Below are 19,357 nucleotides of genomic sequence, written 5' to 3'. Positions count from 1 at the left end.
CTGCTACTTTTTCTCCATGATACAATCTGATTAAGACTGACTCCTCAGCACTCATAGACAATCTATTGAATCAACATTAGGTAAAGTCATAGAGTGGTCACAGTCACATGACGAGGGGGAACCGTCTCCACTCCCTTTCTACTTCCCAGGAACTATTTCGTCAAAACATCTGTGCCATTTTGCAATTGTTACACGGAAGGCAAAGAGAGAGAGATGTTACTTGGTTGGGCGGGGGTGGGGGTGGGAGGGGTCAAACTGCACACTGAACAGACACACCGGAACACAATTGCATTGCAGTGTTTTTTCCACCTGAGAAGAAATTACACAGAAAACGTATCAACATTCTCCCCTCCCCGCTTACAGTTCAACAGTTCCCCCCCCGTCGTGAGTGATTCTGTGACGGCCCCTACGTCACGCCCGTCGTGTTACATGACATCATTCCCTTCACCCGTGAAACACAACAGCAGAGATGAGGCCAATCTCGAACCGTGGCACAGCACGCCATTCTCTCAGCGAGTCTCTCTCCCACGTCATCCCTGCTAAGAGCCGCTCCCTTCCCTTCCCCCCCCCCCCGCCTCCCCCCCCCCCCCCCCGACCCTGACCCCTTCCCCCTCTTGTGTGCAAACTAAACCATTGTACCCTATGGGCCTATGAGAGGGGCTCCAAGTGCAAAACTGATGCCCAACCAAACTGGGCAACAGACAGCAGCCTCTCTGAATAGACGGAGGGACGACTGCGCCGGTGCCAGAGGCGTGCTGTGCGTGGGGCTGTACTGCATATGTCACACTCTGCTCGCTGTGTTTCAAGAGCCTGGAAATTCAGGTGAGGGTGGCAGCGACATACAACAAAACATTATCATCATAAACCATCATCATCATCATCATCATCGACTCCTGTTCCCGTGATTATTACAGTTGCAATTGTTATTAAAGTGTTGTGTTGTTGTTGTTGGTTTTTCTTGTTTTTTGTTTTTTTGTTTTACACTAATGCTCTCAGACAATTTCTGTCTCTTTCAATAAATTAGGAATACAATATCGTTTGGATTTTGGATACACACAAGCGATAAGTCTTGAAGGAGTTGTGAGACACCTCTCTCAGTGTAGAGTGTGTCAGAGTAGCTGTCGTCTGGGGCTGAGGCTGGGGGGCCGGGACCAGGAGTGGAGTCATGGGAGCGTAGGGACACGGCATAGCAGGGAGCCACGCCACCCACTCAGCAGAACACTCTGATCTCTCACGACAGGGACAACTCTTTTACAATCACCAAATCGCTATGAATATATAACGGCAGTTTTTGGTCACATGTTACAGTTGGGAATCGAATCATACTGTAAGTGTGTGTGGGGTACTAGGACTCAAGCTTCCAATATTCTAGAAGTTCTAGAATATTCTGAAGTTCTAGAAGTCACAAACACCCATATTTTTGAAAGTCTAATGATTGGAATAAGTGCATCAAATGATACTCTTCTATTTGTCAAATAAAGAGAGTGGTTCTTGAAAAACCTTTGATTTTAAGGCACGTTCTGGCTCCAAGCTCCATGTTCACGTGGTGAGCCCCAGCCCCGGCCCCGGCCCCAGCCCCAACCCCACACCCGCTACTGGACCCATTCAACAAAGCTTTAGTCCTCAGCCAAGGCCACCAAGTCCCAGGGAACACTCCCTCTACCTGAAGCACACCTCCAGTCTGGCACCTGAATACATCTCAGCCATCAGACCATGCTACACTAAGTGCATTGTTCAGAGGGGGTTCATACTAGCTTACCTCTTAGAGGTCGCTAGTATGAGGAATTAAGAGCCTGAATGTTTGGAACATGGAAGAGAACACGACTATAGTCATACTAAACTCGGTCTCCTCCGTTGTTCAATTCAAACACTTTTAGGTTTGAATTATTTCAGCCTTCAGGTTTTTGATGTATTCAAATTCCATAGATTCCAAGATAAGATTGGTAGCTTAAAATGTGCAATGACTCAGGAAAAGTCTCTGTCCTCTCTGCTTTGGTTTTGGTTATTGAATGCTGCTACATTTCTAAGACATGGTTCTGTTATATTTCGGGGATTGGATGGATTCTGTGGTTTGGACCGTTGAGTGTGTAACACCCCTGTGCTCGCGGGAACTCAAGGGCCTGGCTGGGGCTCTCCTGCCCTTCCCCTATAGCAGGACAAGGACAGTACTTTAGTGCAAACTCTTGCTGTCTCAGCTTTAGCACTATTTCCAGTGCTATCAGGCTTTAATATCCCAACCCCACCCAAAACACCCCTTTACCCCGACCTCATCAAATACCCCACCCTCCCTAAAACCTCATCCCAAACCCTGACCTCCACCCACCCCCACACACACAAACACACACACACACAGCCATAACATTTGTTAGAAAAACAAAAGAAAGAAGTTAAGCTGTAGCGACACCTTTAAAAAAAGAAAGAAAGAAAAAAAAGACAATTTTACATAGACAAACATAAAGGAGAAGCTATTCGGTCAACACCATTGATTCTAAAGTTCACTGGAAAAAATAAGAGAGAGAGAATGTGAACTCAAGTAAAATTGTGTATGATTTCACACAAACTGCTGCATACATTTTTGAGAGGGTGGGGGTGGGCTTCCCGTGTGTATGGCCTTTGTCACAGAGGGTCTCAGACTAGATAAAAACATGTTCGGAATTACTTTCATACCCTATAACTAGACATGAAAAGCAAATTAGGGATAACTCTATAAGAGTGTCCCATGCACAATCTAGGGGAAATGTTGCCTCAGCCAAGCTGCTAAAAATAGACACGGAGTACAACTTGAGATAGTCAATTGGAAGGCCAAAGAACTTTAACAATTTTGATGACTTTTAAGGGCTGCATATGCCGGAGGGGTGTGAGGGGTGACGTCATCTGACCATAGCTGTTATCCTCATACACTGAGCTCAACTATAACATCGTGTTAGTCTTATCTATAACATCGTAGTCTGAGTTAATCTGTGGAGGAGATGTCCATAATACAGATACTCAGATTATGCGTATCTTACATTCATCTTAAGGAGTCCAACTGTGCAATACTGAATTCCCAGGTAAAATAATAAGGAGTTCAATAGAAAAAATAAAGCCCTGAAAAACTAACCTAACCAGCCCTCACAATGAAGACGAGGCGTCACGAGGGGGGTGGATTAGGCATGATCTATAAACACCCACGCTAGCCACAACTTGAAAACAGAGCCGATGAGCCAGAGTGTGGGGTTTGGTCTGAAAGTGTTTCACTGTGGTCTTTTGTCCTGTGATAATATCTGGAGCTATGAGAGTGGAGCTGGTGAACAGATGGGTGTAGATATAGTTTGTTTATACAGGCTTGCCCTGAGACCCTCCAGCCATGCACCACACACACACACACACACACGCGTATACACGCACACACACACACACATGCACAGACACGTACACACACACACATGCGCGCACACACACACACACACACACACATACACGTGTGCACACCCCCTCCTTCTCTACCTCTCCCTAACCCTCTGTTCCACTGCTCTGTATTTAAGACATGAATATAGACATCTCACTAGATCTTTCTTTTTTTATATATATACCAAACATAACTTCAAGTGCAATCAGTTACATGGGGTTATTTAGTCTTTTTAAAAGTTTTTAAGGTCACAAAACCCAACATGTTCGTTTCGGAACCCGCCTGACTTCTCTTTAGAGACCCGGATACACGCATACATATCTTTTTTTTTTTGGCAGCTAGTTGTCAAAAACTGAACAAAACCCAGAGAACAAGCTCGACGTCGCCACTATGGGGATGGGATATCAAGCTAAAATTCTCCTTTTGTTTGTTTCAAAGTACCCGTTTCTTTGACAACAGTGCCCTTCTCAGTAACAAAGTGCATTCAGAACCTGTTTCTTTCCCGTTTAAGGTGCAATGGACTGATACTCGAGTCACAGAAGCTGCAGCTGTGGCAGAGGGGGAGAACACTAACCCGACATATATTCCTTCTCCTTTTTTGCCCACCCGAATTAATTTACAAGTCTGGGTTAAGAAAAACCACAGCCAGTGGACAGACCTAAGACTTTCACACACACACTGAGACCGACATATCCAGATGTAGGGAGAGTGAGTGACTTTATCCAAACACACGCCAAGTCTGTGGCGCAACACCCGACGGGCCCTGCTGACTTGACAACCCCTGGTGCCTTCGCCCACTTTAGCAGCGGCAGCCTGGCTTCGAGTGCGCTGGCAGTTTGGGGTGCGTGTTTGGACGTGCCCACAAACTGGAAGGAGCTGACACTCCCCAGCCTGGGAGTGAGTCACGCTGAGGCGCTGATGTGGCCATGGAGAGAGAGAGACCCTGGGCTGGTCTGACACACACACACACACACACACACAAGAGACGTAGACACACATACAAAGACGTAGACACACATACAAACGTAGACACACACACACAAACATAGACGTAGACACACACACGTGTGTGCGCACACACACACACACACACACACACAGACACATAGACACACACACACACACACATACACACACACACACACAGCCCAATCTGCCAGCGACCACGCCATGACCTAACACTAACACCAGGCTTTACCATCCCCTGCAGGCTGGTTCAGGGGCATAGGAGGACTAAAGTGGGGGCGAAACAGCCTGATTTGATCCCAGATTCTGCCTGGAAACGTGGCTGTGCCGGGGGAGATTATTTTTTTGGAATGCAACAGACATTGGGAGATCCCCCTCCCCTACCCTCACCTCCGCCTCCCCTTCCCACTCCTCCCCTTCCCTCCCCTCCCCGTCCCCTTCCACCCCTCCTCTTGCCTGGGCACCCTTCCCCTCCCCTGGCCTCCCCTCCACTCGCCTGGCCACCCCCCCCACTAGCCAGGCCACCCCTGGCCTCCCCTCCTCTCGCCTGGCCTGGCCACCCCTCCCCTCCCCTCCCCTCGCCTGGCTACCCCCCCCCCGTCCCCCCCCACCCCTGGCCACCCCTCCCCCACCACCAAGCTGCAGCTGTGCGCTTATTTGGCCTCCCAACATGGACAGGTATTTATTGCTCTCTTCTTCACACAGGTTGCCTCATGGTTTCGTGGTCCCTAGGGCAGAAAGATTGGAATAAGCACTACACACCTCTTTCTCTCTCTCTCCACAACCTATTTTAAATATACCTCTCTCTCTCTCTCTCTCTGTGTTGGATATCTTTAGTAAAGCTGTGCAAACGTATAAAAGGTGCTCATCTCTCCTCTACTCTCATTCTCATTCTATCATTCAGTTCAGACTTCCTGTCTTTTTTTTCGTCTTTGAACCAGCTGTTGGTTTAACGCTACGCGTCTCTTTTCTCATTCAGAGAGCAGATCCTGTAGAACTGCACATCGTTATAAGCACATCGGTCTCTCTTCTTCCTTTGGGCAGGAACTGTACGTGTCAAGTGTTAAGTTTCGGACCAATGGGTTTCTCAATTCAATGTTTTCTTCTTATAACATTCAAAACAGTTTCTCGTTTCTTTTACCCACAAGCTTCACTCTGTGAGAAATCTGACGTCAAGCCAAAGGAAAAACCCGATTGGTAAATGGTAATATACCTCAGCATTAAAAAGGGACCAATGTCATCATCATCATCATCATCATCACCACCTAATGTATATACATGTATACAAATGTAAAGTGTCAAGTACCCAAAGCAGTCAACTTAAAAAGGAACAAACAACAACAATAAAACAACAACAACAAAATTAAGACAAATCAAAAAGAAAAATAGAAATGCTGAAATCGCCGGGTTTGTGAGGGGTAAGAGTCGACGTGGTCGAAGCCAACTGGCAAAATGACGATGGTAGTGCTTTAGAAACACAGACCCTACTCCCCTCGCGTTCCCTATACCCCTGCAATGGAAGAGCCCCCCAAACGTGGATTTGACTCGACATGAACGTTTTTTTAAAAAGATGAACAATAAGATTTTTTAAAATATATTTTTATAGAGTAAGTAACACTTAAATCAAACCCGTTGTCTGATTCTTTCTGGAGCATTTAGAAAAAACGATGCTGCATCAGAGTTGTGGTTGAGTTAAATCTATCTTGCATAATATCGCCATAGTGAGGCGATATCGTTTCTATGGTAACTGTACATTTTAGACCTGCAAAAGAATAGAAAAAGATTGGTTGCTTTCCATCTGAATACGAGAGACCATACTCAGTTCACCCGTGCAGCAGCCAGTAGGTGTGTGTATGTGTGTGACTGACACCTCGCTCATAGGTTGAAGGCTCTGTGGACAAAACCGACGACTTCTATGAATATCAACTGCATAGTTGCTCAGAGTTTTTCTGTTTTTGTTATGCATATTCTAAAGCACTTTTTGCCAATGTACAAAAAACCCAGATCAGACAGAAATGACCCAGAAAGGAGACATCATGGGCGTGTGATTTGAAGCGTTCTTTTGCTCTTACAAGACCACTGTACTCGAGTGTGTCTAACTCTGTTTCCTAAAGCAAAAGGGAGAAAGAAAAAAAACGAAAAAAAAAAACTTAAAGATTAGATTTTGTGACACCCTGATTTGGTTTATAGAGGAATAGTTAGTTGTCGTTTTTTTTCTTTTTTCGTTTGTCTTAGCGTGTGTTTTTTTTTCTCCTCTCGTTTCGACGACGGTGGCCCCCATATCGGGGCCCCCGTTATAACTATGGCGTCCATCCAGCGTCCCCCCCCCCCCCCCCCCTGCTCTGCTGTCTCAGGGGCCCGGCTCCCCCGCCCTCTCCTGCAGCTGAGGACTGTGTGCGTGGGCCCTGGCGACCCCCTCCATCGCTGCGGCCGCATGGGCCGCCTCCAGGCGCCGTCTCCCCCTGCCGCTGCGAGGGCCGGGGCCGTGGCCCGCCAGCCCCAGGGGGGCGTCCAGGAGGCCGGGGTCCCGCACCCGCGGCTTCCGACCCCGGCGCGACGGGATGCCGTTGCAGCCGTCTTTCTTGAGGTGCCGGTGCAGGTGGTCCGAGCGCACGAACGTCTTAAAGCAGCTGGAGCACTGGTAGGGCCGCAGGCCGGTGTGCACGCGCATGTGGTTCTTCAGGTCGTAGTTGTGGGCGAAGGCGGCCCCGCACTGGGTGCACAGGTAAGGCTTCTCTCCCGTATGCTTCCGCATGTGAACCTTGAGCTTGTCCTGCCTGGAGAGAGGGAACACACACACACAGTCACACACACACACAAGACCTGTTCAAACACGTCATAAAACAACTACATGGTAACATACGAGCTCATATAGCTTAACGATCGGGACATACGGTACACAGTGTAAGCCTGGAGAGGTGCTTCAACGACCGGGGGCACGTCAAATACTAAACAAACTAGAAAACCAATCAATCAAACTATCAAACTATCAAAACATAAAGATACACACTACATTTTGCACTGCCGTTTCCAATAAGCGTAGGCCTATATTTTCACTCTTAATACATTTTGTTTACTTTGAAGAATGTAGTACACGTCTCGTTACAATGGAGGGATGGATTCTCCTCAGCTTGTGTCATTTGTGTGACCTAAAATGCAGGTGATATATATCGTATCCGGTTATATAGGGCACATATACCACACCTACCGTAGGGTGACGGTGGGTGTATATATGGGTGGCTGTTTACCTGCCTGTTTAAATGTCCTTCACACTAACAACAGATGGATGGTGTCCAAGCTGTTTACCCTGGGACCGCGGGGTCGGCTGAGGATAAGTCATAAACTCTCCAGGTCTTTATCTACACCGTGTTTCACTAAAGCTGCTGGGAGGCTCAACGTCCAAAACGTTGGCGGCTAGGTTCACACTAAGGACCATAGAAGAAGAAGAAGTCTGTGTCCTGTTCGCCCGTCCTTCACAGATTACATTCTGAATGTTTTTGAAAAAAAAATGGTTTGGAAAAAACCTTGTGAAATCGAAAAAAACGAGCTTGTGAAATAAAAAAAGGAGTTCACGAGTTCAATGTAAGAATAGGGCAAGCGGCTCATCATTTCAACAGGAAAATATACCAGCTGCCATTCCTTTTCGATGATTGATAACCGTTTCAGGAAGTTTTAGCTAACAGTACAGTACAGCACATTCCACAGCGCTTCCATACTCAAACAGCTCATAGAGGACAGCTCCGGCTTGTTAGCAAAACATCTTCACGGATCAAGTTTACTACACTTTGAACCTCGGCTAACACCACAGGTTTATAGGGACAAATAAACATTTGAGAGAGAGTGAACAACCACTAAAACCTTCTCCGTCACCTGCCACATCGCTGCAGACAGCTACCCTGTAAAAGAGAGGGCGCTTGGCATCGGAACAGACAAGAGTGCAAAGATCACGACGGCTATAGGCTCTACTTTATCTGTCTCCTAGCTCGCCTGCCCAAGCCCTCCAGCCCTCCAACAACACCCAGGGCAGAGTACGCCTAAATCAATTCAACGTGGTGTGTGTGAGCATTACAGCTGCCATATAAACAAACTAACAGATAAACAAATAAACACACACAAGCCAAGCACATGTGTACATCAGATGGATTCATGCTGTGTCGCTCAGAACACACACATACACACACGCACACGCATACACGCACGCACACGCACACACACACACGCGCACACGCAGGCACATGCACGCACACACACACACACACAAACACGCAGCCATGCACATGGACATGCGCACACAGACACACACACACGGACACACGGACACACACGCACGTGCACATGGACACACACACATGCCACACTGACAGAGGTGAATTATTTAAAGGACAGGAGTGATTTATTACAGTGTGAGGCACACTGTTAACCCTGATCAAACAGGATTAAGATTACAATACCCCCTTCCCACAGCCGGACACATATACCTCCATGGCACATTTTAAAATCTGTCCTGTCTGCACAGACAACAAAGGGTCCTGACTCCTGGGGATTTCCGGCGTGCATCTATTTCCAACCTCAAGTCCCTTTAATAGTAATTAATTAATTCATTAAGGGGATAGTTTCAGGGACGAGGTGGCGCTCTTAAGTAGACGGAGGAACCATGCATACGTCGTCCGTTCTAGCCTAGCCCTAGCCTCAGCCAAACAGCGAGCTCACAGCAGATTTCATTAGCTTGGCAAGGGGGACTGTGAGAGGGAGAGGAGGGGGGGGGAGAGAGGAGGGGGGAGAGAGAGAAAGAGAGAAACCATTCTGCCGTGGGCAATAATCAACATTACCAGGGATCACAAGTTCAAATTACTGCACTGGCACAGATAGGGCACCACTCTGCCCGGTAATCCCCCCCCTCTCTATCAGGGCCCTACCCTTTATAGCCAACCCTGCTCCTAGTGTCTAGATAACAGCCCTGACGAGGCCACCCATGTCACAACTCTTTTATAGGACCCCCGCTGTTAAAATTCCAGGACTTTGCTTTCGGTCGTGGGTCGCCCGTCAACTATAAAACCCGCTCGCTTTTTTTTACGACGGCCGTGACCCCTTCTAGGCAGATGAAATATCAACCATTTTCATCTCCTGATTACCATTTCGTGACGGTGGGGTTGGCACCGGAGAGAGAGAGAGCGCGCCGGATGAGCAAACAGGGGCGAGAGAGAGTACGTTAACCACGCGGCTTGTTTGTTTGGCTTTCCTCCGGCGTTTTCTTTTCTCCAAACTATCTAGTATATATCTAGTATACCGGATCACACAAACAGTCAGGTTAGTAAGTAAGTACCCCTGCGCCTAATGCTAAGCTAAGTGAGTTAATGATGCTAAGTATGGAGTGCCCTTGGCCTTTGGTGATCTCCCTCTCCCGGGGGCCTGTCGCTCGTCCAGACCGTTAGTAGATGTGACACGGGGGTGGGGGGGTCAGGGTCATTCGTTGGGGGCTTACCTGGTGAAGCGCACTTTGCAGATGGCGCACTCGTAGGGCTTCTCTCCCGTGTGTGTGCGGATGTGGCGGGGCAGCTTGCCCGCCCCCTGGATGACCTTGGAGCATATGGGGCACTTCTGGAAGGCCTTGGAGCGCATCTTCCTCTCTCCTCCGCTCCCTCCTCCTCCTCTCTCTCCTCCTCCTCCTCTCTCCCCTCCTCTCTCCCCTCCTCCTCTCTCCCCTCCTCTCTCCCCTCCTCCTCCTCCTCTCTCCCCTCTCTCTTGGCTGGAGGTGCTCCGTGACGCCCAGAGGGGCAACAGCCCCTGGTGGACGGCCGCGGCGGCGGCGGCGGCTGCGGCGGCGGGGTCCTCGTACTGCGCGCTGTTAAAGTAATTCAAGTAAAACTCCACGTCCGGGTCCTCGCCCTCCCCGGGCTCCTCGCCCGCCGCCGCCCGCTCCTTCTGCCTCTCGATGGAGTCCATCATCTGCTGCAGCAGGGCGCTGGCCGAGCCCCTACCCCCCTCCCTCTCCCCTCCCCCCGTCCCCTCCTCCCCCCCCGCGCCCGCCCCCTCCTCCTCCTCCTCCTCTTCCTCCTCCTCCTCCCCCGGCTCCAGTTTGAGTTTGGGCTCCGAGGGGAGGTAGAAGTGTCCGTTCTGGGCCGGCGGGTAGAAGCCCCCCGGCCGCCCCCCGCCCCCTCCTCCGTTGCCCCTGGCCCAGGCCAGCAGGTCTCGAGTCTCGGCGTGCGCCGCCGCCGCCGTCGTCTCCCCCTCGTCCTCGTCCTCGTCGTCCTCGTCCTCGGGGGGCAGTGGCTCCTGCTTGGGGGCCTTGGTCAGGGCCAGGGGGGGGGAGTAGTACTCGCCGGGGCCCCCGGGGGCCGCTCCCCCCCCGTTGCTGTGGCCACCGCCGTTGCCGTTGCCGTGGTTAAAGTGCAGGTGTGCGGGCAGGTCCCTGAGCTCTGGCGTGCTGCAGCCGCTGCGCCAGTGCGCCCCCCTCTGGAAGTACTCCAGATACTCCTGCGCCCGCAGCCGGTTCCCCTGCTCTCCTCCTCCTCCTCCTCCCTTCCCTCCTTCCTCGTCATCCTCCTCTTCTTCTCTTCGCTCACTGCCCGCCTATGGAGAGAGAGAGACAAACAGGGTTCATTCACTCACGCCCGCCCTCACATATCAGCTATAGATGGTGAGCAGAAACATCCATATGTTATATCTATCTAAGCACCCCGGGGGGGGGGGTTCTGCAGGGTTCTACAGGACGTGCTTCACGCAGAGTGAATGTTGAAGCGTAGACGCGATATGCTGGGTCTGTAGAATGCGCCGTGTGAACGAGGTCGCCCGTCTTGAGACCACTGTTGGCTCGGCGTGACTAAGCGTTAAAAGGTCAGTGTTGTTGTGACCCGGGGTATGGGTGCGAGCGTGTGCGCGTGTGTGTGTGTGTGTGAGAGAGAGAGAGAGAGAGAGAGAGAGAAACAGACTAATAAAGACCATGAGGCAAGCGTGCTGACGAGGTGATGGGAGACAGAGGAGGATGATGTCTTTTGTCGGCACGGTGACAGCACTTGGGTGGTCGATGGCGTGGCTCAGTTGGCATGGGACACTCTGCTGGCAAGTCTGATTCTGACACGGGCCGTTTACAGAACCGTGTGTGTTCACTGGAGTTGTGACTTGGGAGATCAAAACAAAGACTCAATGGACATCATATGGCTTATGGGTCTGGTTATGGGTCTGGACCCAATAACTAAAAGTAGTTTTGGATAAAAAATAAAAAAGAACAAATACAGTATGTATTTTCTAGGGGCTTCTGGGTGGTGTTAGCTCACTAAGGGGCACGGCACGTCATCGCAGGGTCCCTGGTTCAATTCCGGGCCGTCGACCTATCCCGCATGTCATCCCTCCTCTCTCTCTCACCCGTCCTTCCTGTCAACCCTCTACTGCCTCTATCTCAATAAAACAGAAATGCCCTAAAAACACATTTTCAAAAAACAACAACCTAAAACATGTCTAGTAGTAGTTTTTAGTAGTACAGGTAGGATCTAAACATGTAGCATCTAGTAGCAGTCCTGCGTACCGGCGGGGAGAGAACTTTGGTGTCCAGCAGGTGTGTGCAGACGTCCTGGACAGGCGTGACCTCCAGCAGGCGGGCGGCGCCCAGGATGTCCTCCACGCTACCGTGGCTGACCGTCAGCGTGGCCGTGTAGGCGAAGTCCAGCAGCGCCCCCAGGGCCTCGGCCGCCACGAAGTCGATGGCGTAGACGTTCTGCTGGTCGGCGGCGGCCCCCGACGTGAACAGCTTGTGGAAGTAGGAGCTGCAGGACGCCAGGACCGAGCGGTGGGCCGGGAACTCCCTCTCCTGGGCCACCAGCAGCACGTCGCACAGCGCGCCCGTCAGCCGCTGCTTGTTCAGGCCGCCCAGGATGTCGGCGCTGTGCTCGGGGAAGGGGATGCCCACGGGGCCCTCCTCCGCCTCTCCCGCCCGGCCGCCTCCCCCCCCTCCCCCGCCGCCGCCGCCCGTCCCCCGGAGCCGCCGCCCGCCCCTCCCGCCGGCTCCCGACGACATCTTCCACCAGCCTGCCGCCGAGCCGCCAATCACAGCCGCCGCCCGCGTGTCCGTCCTGCCGTCTGTCCGTCTGCCTGTCTGAGGGAGGAAGAGGAGGAGGGAGAGCAGGGGAGAGAGGAAGAGCATAGGTGTAAGCTTTCCGTCTAGGACACACATGCCGAGTACCTAATTCCATATTGATTAATTGAATAAGTAGATCTGAGAGGATTGGATGGGTATTAGCTATGTGGTCGACAGGGCTCTGACAGGCTAGGTGGGATCTGAACCATATTGCCCCACACCCATCCATATTGTCACCAACCCGAAGGTAGTGGCAAAAAAGGGAGTCCACACATGTGTTTAAATGAAACAACTTAAGTTGTATTATACTAATTAAGCAAAATTAAACTAAATAACATCTGTATAAGAATATGAGTGAATGACTGTAAAATGTATGTTGTATGTGTAAGGGGTGTATGTAGTGTATATGTAGTGTCCAAGTGGAGGCCCAAAACCTAGGTAACCCGAGACCTCACCAAAACCCTAGAAGGAAGAAAGGCAAGTGGAAGAGAGACTGAGGTGAGCGTACATCCACAATATCTATCCTCAGCTCCCCAAACCCAGGTGACACTATTTAGCCTGACGACCCACCCACTCTGCCAAGGTTCCCAAAGGAAACAAGACACAGCCAACAGGCAGGCCGAGTGGGCGGCGTCCCAATATGATGAACACTCGACTAACAACTCGACGACACATCGCAAAGTTCTCGAGCGGAACTCCAAACCACTTCCCAACTCCAAAGTTGACTAAGTTGCCTGTCAATAGAACAACACTAAAGTCTCCGCTCCAACGGGGCCCCAGGGTCCAGTAAAGCGTCTGAGTTAGCCTGGAGGGGAGCCATCTTGTAACACCATCGTGTTTCACTTCCCATTGATCACACTGATGAACAAGCTCTTGGCGCACCTGTCGTAATTATAGACCTACTCAAAGACACGGCACAAGTATGTGTCATATATAACCGTTAGCCAACATTCACCCAATTGGTGTTGGGTGTTGGGTGAATCGTCATGGGTACTGTTTGTGGTGGGAAGGGTTGGAGGGGGGGCAGGGGGGGGCAGTATGCTGGGCCCTATTACCCCTGAGTAGTGAGTGGATGAACGGGAGTGGAGAGGGCAGAGAAGAACAGTTAGGATCAGAGAGCATGCTGGGAGAAAAAAGGGCTCTGTACAGAGTATGGTACGACGCACGCTCTGTGTCAGTTGAGGTTGAGTGCTTGGGAGGGGGGGGGGGGAGATGGGGGGTGGGTGGGGCTGGGCTGGGCCTGAGGGGGGTTGGAGGGTGGGGGGAGGGGGGAGGGGTTGGTTGGTCTGCCGGTTACAGACCCCGTGGAAAAACCCTACTGGAGGAGGAGGAGGAGGAGGAGGAGGAGGAGGACACACACAAGCTGTGAGGGAACGGTATTAAAAAGGGAGGTTGTCAATCCGGTCTGAGCCGGTTACCCCACCCTGTACCGTGTGCCAAGTTTCAGGAAAGGCTGTCCCCTCGCTCACGTGTGTGGGGGGGGAGATTAAAATGATCGACTGCAGCCTGCACGGGGGAGGGGGGTCTCTAGGCAGAGCGAGCCCTCCCCCTGGTTTGTCAATTTACACACACACACACACACACACACACACACACGTGTACACACACACACAGACAGGCACATACACGCACACCGACACACACACACACACAGGCGCACACAATCGACACACACACACCCACACCCACACTGACACACACCCACACGCACGCACGAAAGCCAGCCCCTCCCTCTCCATCTGCCAGGAAAACCCAGCAGGGGGTGAGGCCAGGGGGATTATTCTCTATAAGAGCAACACATTCAAATGACATTCCTTCAGATCAGGCCTCCTGGTATGTACTCTACTAGACCTGCTCAACCTGGCCACCTCTCCTCTCCTCTTTCCTCCTCTCTTCTCTGCCATGCTCTGCTCTCCCTCCCTCCCTCCCTCCCACACCTCCTCCTCCTCCACCTCCTCATCCTCCTCCTCCTAGCCCAGCCTCGCCTCGCTCCACACCTAGAGATATGGCAGAGTGTCAGCTCTCTGTAACCACAGGTCATACTTAGGTAAAGGCTTTGTGAATAGGCATCTCTGGGGGAGTGTGTGTGAACGCAAGCGCTCTGGTTGTTTACCCTGCCTCTTTTCTCCGACCGCTGTTGTTGACAGAGGTGAAAATCCTCAGCCCAAACCTGAATTGAAGTCAACTCAAAATGGTTAAAATAACTTTTTAATTTTTTTTAAAGACACAAAAAAGACCCAAGAAAAATGGTTATAACAAACCAATATTATTCCAACAACAAGTTGGTTGTGGTGGGTTTTAGTGTGGTTGGTGCCCTTTTTCCCCTCATGACACAATGCCTTTAAATTTGATCTGGAGCCCACTGTCTGTCTCCTGCTCTCCCCCTCCCTCCCCGTGTCTACGTTAACCCTGCTCTCCATTCTGATAGGCACCTGACCACACAGCCACAACAACCTCCCCCATTGTCTTGTCTCAAGAACTCTGATAAAAACTGCCCATTGTACATTGGGGCATGGGCAAATTTAGTTATCCTCTCCTCACATTTGAATATAGGCTGAGGGAGGGGAGAGAGGGGGGTGGGGAAAGGCCAGAGAGAGAGGGAATGAGGGAGAGGGAGGACAGAGAGAGAGAAAGAGAGAGAGAGAGAGGTGGGGGGGAGAGAGGGGGCAGCCATAGGGCTAACACAGTCATGTCCCTGTTCCACACGTGGAGACAGATCCTTGGTGAGCCCGTCCTCAAGGCAGCCTGCTCTCCTCAACACTGACACGGGCGCGCTGCAATAGGGCTCCGACCTCCCCGGCGCAAACCTACTTACACATTATCCTCAGGACAGACACGCATGCACCCGGGACCCGGCTCACTGGGGATCAGATGAGGACACGAATGCATGCACACCCACACCCACCCATGCGCACACACACACACCCACCCCCCACGCCCACATACAGCAGCACTGAGGCATGTAGAGGTGGTGGTGCCTTGCCCTCACAGGAGTGCCCCGGTTAAAAGAAGTAAAAGCCTCGTACCATGTCCCAGAATAACCTACAAAAGGAAGAGACAGAAAAGAAAGAGGAAACACGCTGCAGACAAACCTGATCCTGACACCTCCTCATGGGCTTGAAACATTCCTTATCACTTATTCATGGCTGTGGGTGACAGGGGCCGCGGCACAGCGCCGTGTCCCCGATGTCTCATTTCCACGGCCCCGGCCCTCCCCCCCCGCTCCCCCCCCCTCCTGTCCGGACACGCACTTGTACACACACACACACACACTCACTCGCATGCATGCACACGCGCGCACACACACCACGCGCACACACACACACGCGCGCACACACACACGCGCGCACACACATACACACACACGCGCGCACACACAACCACACGCGCGCACACACACACACGCGCGCGCGCACACACACAACCACACGCACACACGCACTCACGTACAGGGTGCTACTTTGCAAGTCAAACCACTACTTACTGCAGATCTCACCCCACCCCCACTATCTCCCCCCACTATCTCCCCCCCCTCTCCCCCCTCCTCGCCCCCGCGCCCAGCAAACGTCGAGAGCAGCTATCAAGATTAGATCTGGTGGATGAGCCAGCGGAAGACTCTGACATGCTCGACGTCGACTTTGTTTCACTTGTATTGGAGTGGCGCGTGCGTCCGGCCCGTTCTTTACACTCCCCTGATAGAGATACGCTCCTCTCGTTCTTTACACTCCCCTGATAGAGATACGCTCCTCTCGCGGGTTCCTGTCTTGTTTGTTGACTAAGACGGATATTCCGTTGGAAGTCATTACACACAGAGGGTGTATTTGACTATACGTACAGTAGCGTCTAAGAACAATGCTAACCTGTAATCGAGTGATCTATGTTTCTTCGCGTCTGACACATACCATTAATTCCTCGAGTTCACTGACTGACTCACGGCCTTACCCTAAACAACCCCTGGTGTTTCTGTAGATAGAAAAGAAATGAAAGTAACAGTTTTTTCTTCTTTTTTTTTCTCTCCTGATGCTTTTGAGGGGTAAGTCGTCTCTACGGCTGCTTTGTTGCTTTGCTACTCTGAGGGGAGCTGAGGGGAGCCACGCAGGAGTGGAACAGAATCCCTTCTGAACTCAGCTGAGCCCGGTGGGGATAATGTAGGCCAACCTGGGAACCACTGAAACAACTTCAGGAACCATCAACCAGGGCCTGACTCCTGGGAGCACCACGTAGACAGACAGACAGACAGACATAGAGACAGACAGACAGAGATAAAGACAGACAGTCATAGAGACAGACATAGAGACAGACAGACATAGAGACAGACAGACAGACAGAGATAAAGACAGACAGACAGAGATAAAGACAGACAGTCATAGAGACAGTCATAGAGACAGACAGACAGACAGACAGTCATAGAGAGAGACAGACAGACCGACCGACAGACCGACAGACACAGAGACAGAGTCAAAGCCAGTAGAACAGGAGACAGTCAAGAGACCCAAACAGAGACAGGGGGAGTCGACGTAAGGCAGAGCTGAACGGCATTATGGTCGCCTTCCTCCCCTTCCTCCTCTGCATGTCAGTCAGTGGCTAAGTCCAGACCCTGAGCCCCGGTGATTAGTGCCCACAGCCAAGCCCAACCCAGAGAAAGGGAATCACTAAGACAAGAGGGTTCAAGGTCAGGGGGAGTGGATATTGCCGGATAATCGGTGGCACTGTGGGGAGGGGCTGGGGTGGGGGTGGCTGAGGTTGCGAAGTTCCAAGAACTGCTGGGTTTTTTGAGCAAGGCCTCAGCAGAGTGAGTCATTACTGCCAAGGGCTGGTCGTATTGGGAGCAAGCAGGAAGAGGGCGAGAGACTGATAAAGCTGAAGCTGTGTGGGGCTGGGCTGCTTCACTTGAATACACGTCAGGGTAGGGCTGCCAGAAATCAAGACACACAATGCCCCTCTCTGAAAGGTAGTGGGCGAGGCAATCTTAAACAAACTCAACACAACGTCCATATCAGCCAGAGGAATTAATCCTTATTTCTAAGAGCTAACCAAGAACTCAAGGAACCTTCCCGGGCTTTACCCTCTGTGACTCCCCTTACGACGGGATGACTTCACCCTACGATCACCACTCTCCTGTATCATGTTTGTCGATAAAACTTTAGTGTTGTGCGCGGTTGTTACCGCCTTTGGTTTGTCTTTTATGACGATGATTTCATTTCAAAGGTCTAAGTTCCTTTAAGGGTACCATTTACCACAAACATCCAGAGATAGAGTAGCTAGCGATAGAGGAAGGGGGAGGCCGGGGGAGGTAGAAACCGAGGGACGGGCTTCACCGCGACGCTCGGAAGGGAATGAGGAATGGTATCAAACACACGTAAGGTCCGATTCCGACCTCCACCAAGCCTCCCTCACTGCTACAGAGCCGCCGTAGGGAATCACTAACTACTGTATGTAAGCAAAGCAAACCAAACCACAAAGCAAAAAAAGTCAAGTAAAAATAAAGACTTTTCCCCCCCCCCACCTGACCAGTACCAGAAAGCAGGCCTGCCCTGCACATCTGGACCCGGCCGGGCCGGATACGGGCCTCTAAGCACAGTCTAGCAAGAGTTCTGCCAGAGTTCGAAAAGAGTTCTGCCATGCTGTCAGTGAGCGAAACCAGGAAGTCGGTCCAAACCCACACGTGGCTCCGGCAGACTTACACAGTAACAACAGCAGCCCCCGACGACACGGCCGCTGATGCTGCTGCTGCTGTCCAGCGGCACGCCAGACCCGCCGGCCCGGGCCTGCCTGCGCCATTCTGGTGTGCGTGCGCTTGTGAGGGAGAGAAACTTCCTGTGTGTCTGTGGCAGGCGTGTAACAGAACCTGCTCTGTTATCAGATGACCAGTTCTCTTTCTCTCTCTCTCTCTCCCTGCCCTCCCCTCACTCTATCTCTCTGCCCTTTCTCTCTCTCTCTCTCTCTCTCTCTCTCTCTCTCAGACACTGCACTGCGCTGTGCCCCCATCAGCCCACCACATCGCCCACTTCCCCTTCAGTAGCCTGCTGAGGAGGCTAAAACACCCAGCTAACCCCCCACCCCCTCCCCCCTCCCCCCACCACCACCACCCCCCCACAGAGGCCCGGACATGGGCTCACACACACCAATCATGGGACAGACCTTCTCATGATCAAAGAAGATCTGATCGGACTCTCCTAGCTACACGCACACACACACACACACACACACACACACACACACACACACACACACACGCAAACACTCACTCAAACATACACTCGGCCTAAGGTCAAATATGTCATAACTTACAGTAACAGTTAGCAAACTAACCGTTTGAGGTTGCCAACGGTAATATTACGGGAAAAGCAACAACACCAACATCAACAAAACAGCAAAGCTACACGAGAGTGTGATAGCCACAAGAAACAAAGGTCACAATGTGGAGATGTCGGCTGACAAGTGAAGTCCGACTCCCGCACAAAAAAGCCCAGTCTAGAATTCTGACTGCATCTCGGCCGCTAATTTGATCAGGTTGTGCACGCTGCCCCAGAAACAAGCCCCATCACTCCCCCTAAACTCAGGAAAACAACACAACACAGAGGTCTGTCTGTCTGTGTGTCTGTGTGTGTGTGTGTGTGTGTGTGTGTGAGTGTGGGTGTGAGAGTGTGTGTGTCTGGGAGCAGTGGGACATTCAGCTGCAGCAGACAAGGGGGGAGTTCACTCTTAATAAGGGGGCTAGCTCGGTTTTCGTGCACCGCCCCAGAGCCAGACCTCCATTACCCCAAAGTGAGGCCTTCCCAAAGTTGGCGGTGTAGTATGGTGCAAACCTGTCTCCTCCTCGGCAGCTCCCAGACCTGCTAGTCTTTGGGGCATATTGGTGCAAAACATACAGGAATATCAAACTGTATTCAACGGTCCTCACCCTTCCAAATTGATGGGTGGTGTCTTAG

The 19,357-nt window shown here is 51.5% G+C and overlaps 1 protein-coding gene across 1 annotated transcript; it reads right to left on the bottom strand.

The window, feature by feature from the left end:
- Positions 1-6,704: 6,704 nt before the first annotated feature.
- Positions 6,705-15,538, bottom strand: zbtb7a (zinc finger and BTB domain containing 7a; the record flags this gene model as incomplete). Its single annotated transcript, XM_080536408.1, has 4 exons — positions 6,705-7,131; positions 9,837-10,924; positions 11,877-12,443; positions 15,518-15,538. The coding sequence occupies 4 exons, from the start codon at positions 15,536-15,538 to the stop codon at positions 6,705-6,707; spliced, it is 2,103 nt and encodes a 700-aa protein (XP_080392534.1).
- Between the last annotated feature and the right edge of the window lie 3,819 nt (positions 15,539-19,357).

The sequence above is a fragment of the Nansenia antarctica genome (genome assembly GCF_963989245.1).
Source record: "Nansenia antarctica genome assembly, chromosome: 7".
NCBI classification, from domain to species: Eukaryota; Metazoa; Chordata; class Actinopteri; order Argentiniformes; family Microstomatidae; genus Nansenia; species Nansenia antarctica.
The sequence above is the reverse complement of the archived record's forward strand: the minus strand, read 5'-3'. Positions and strand labels throughout refer to the sequence as shown.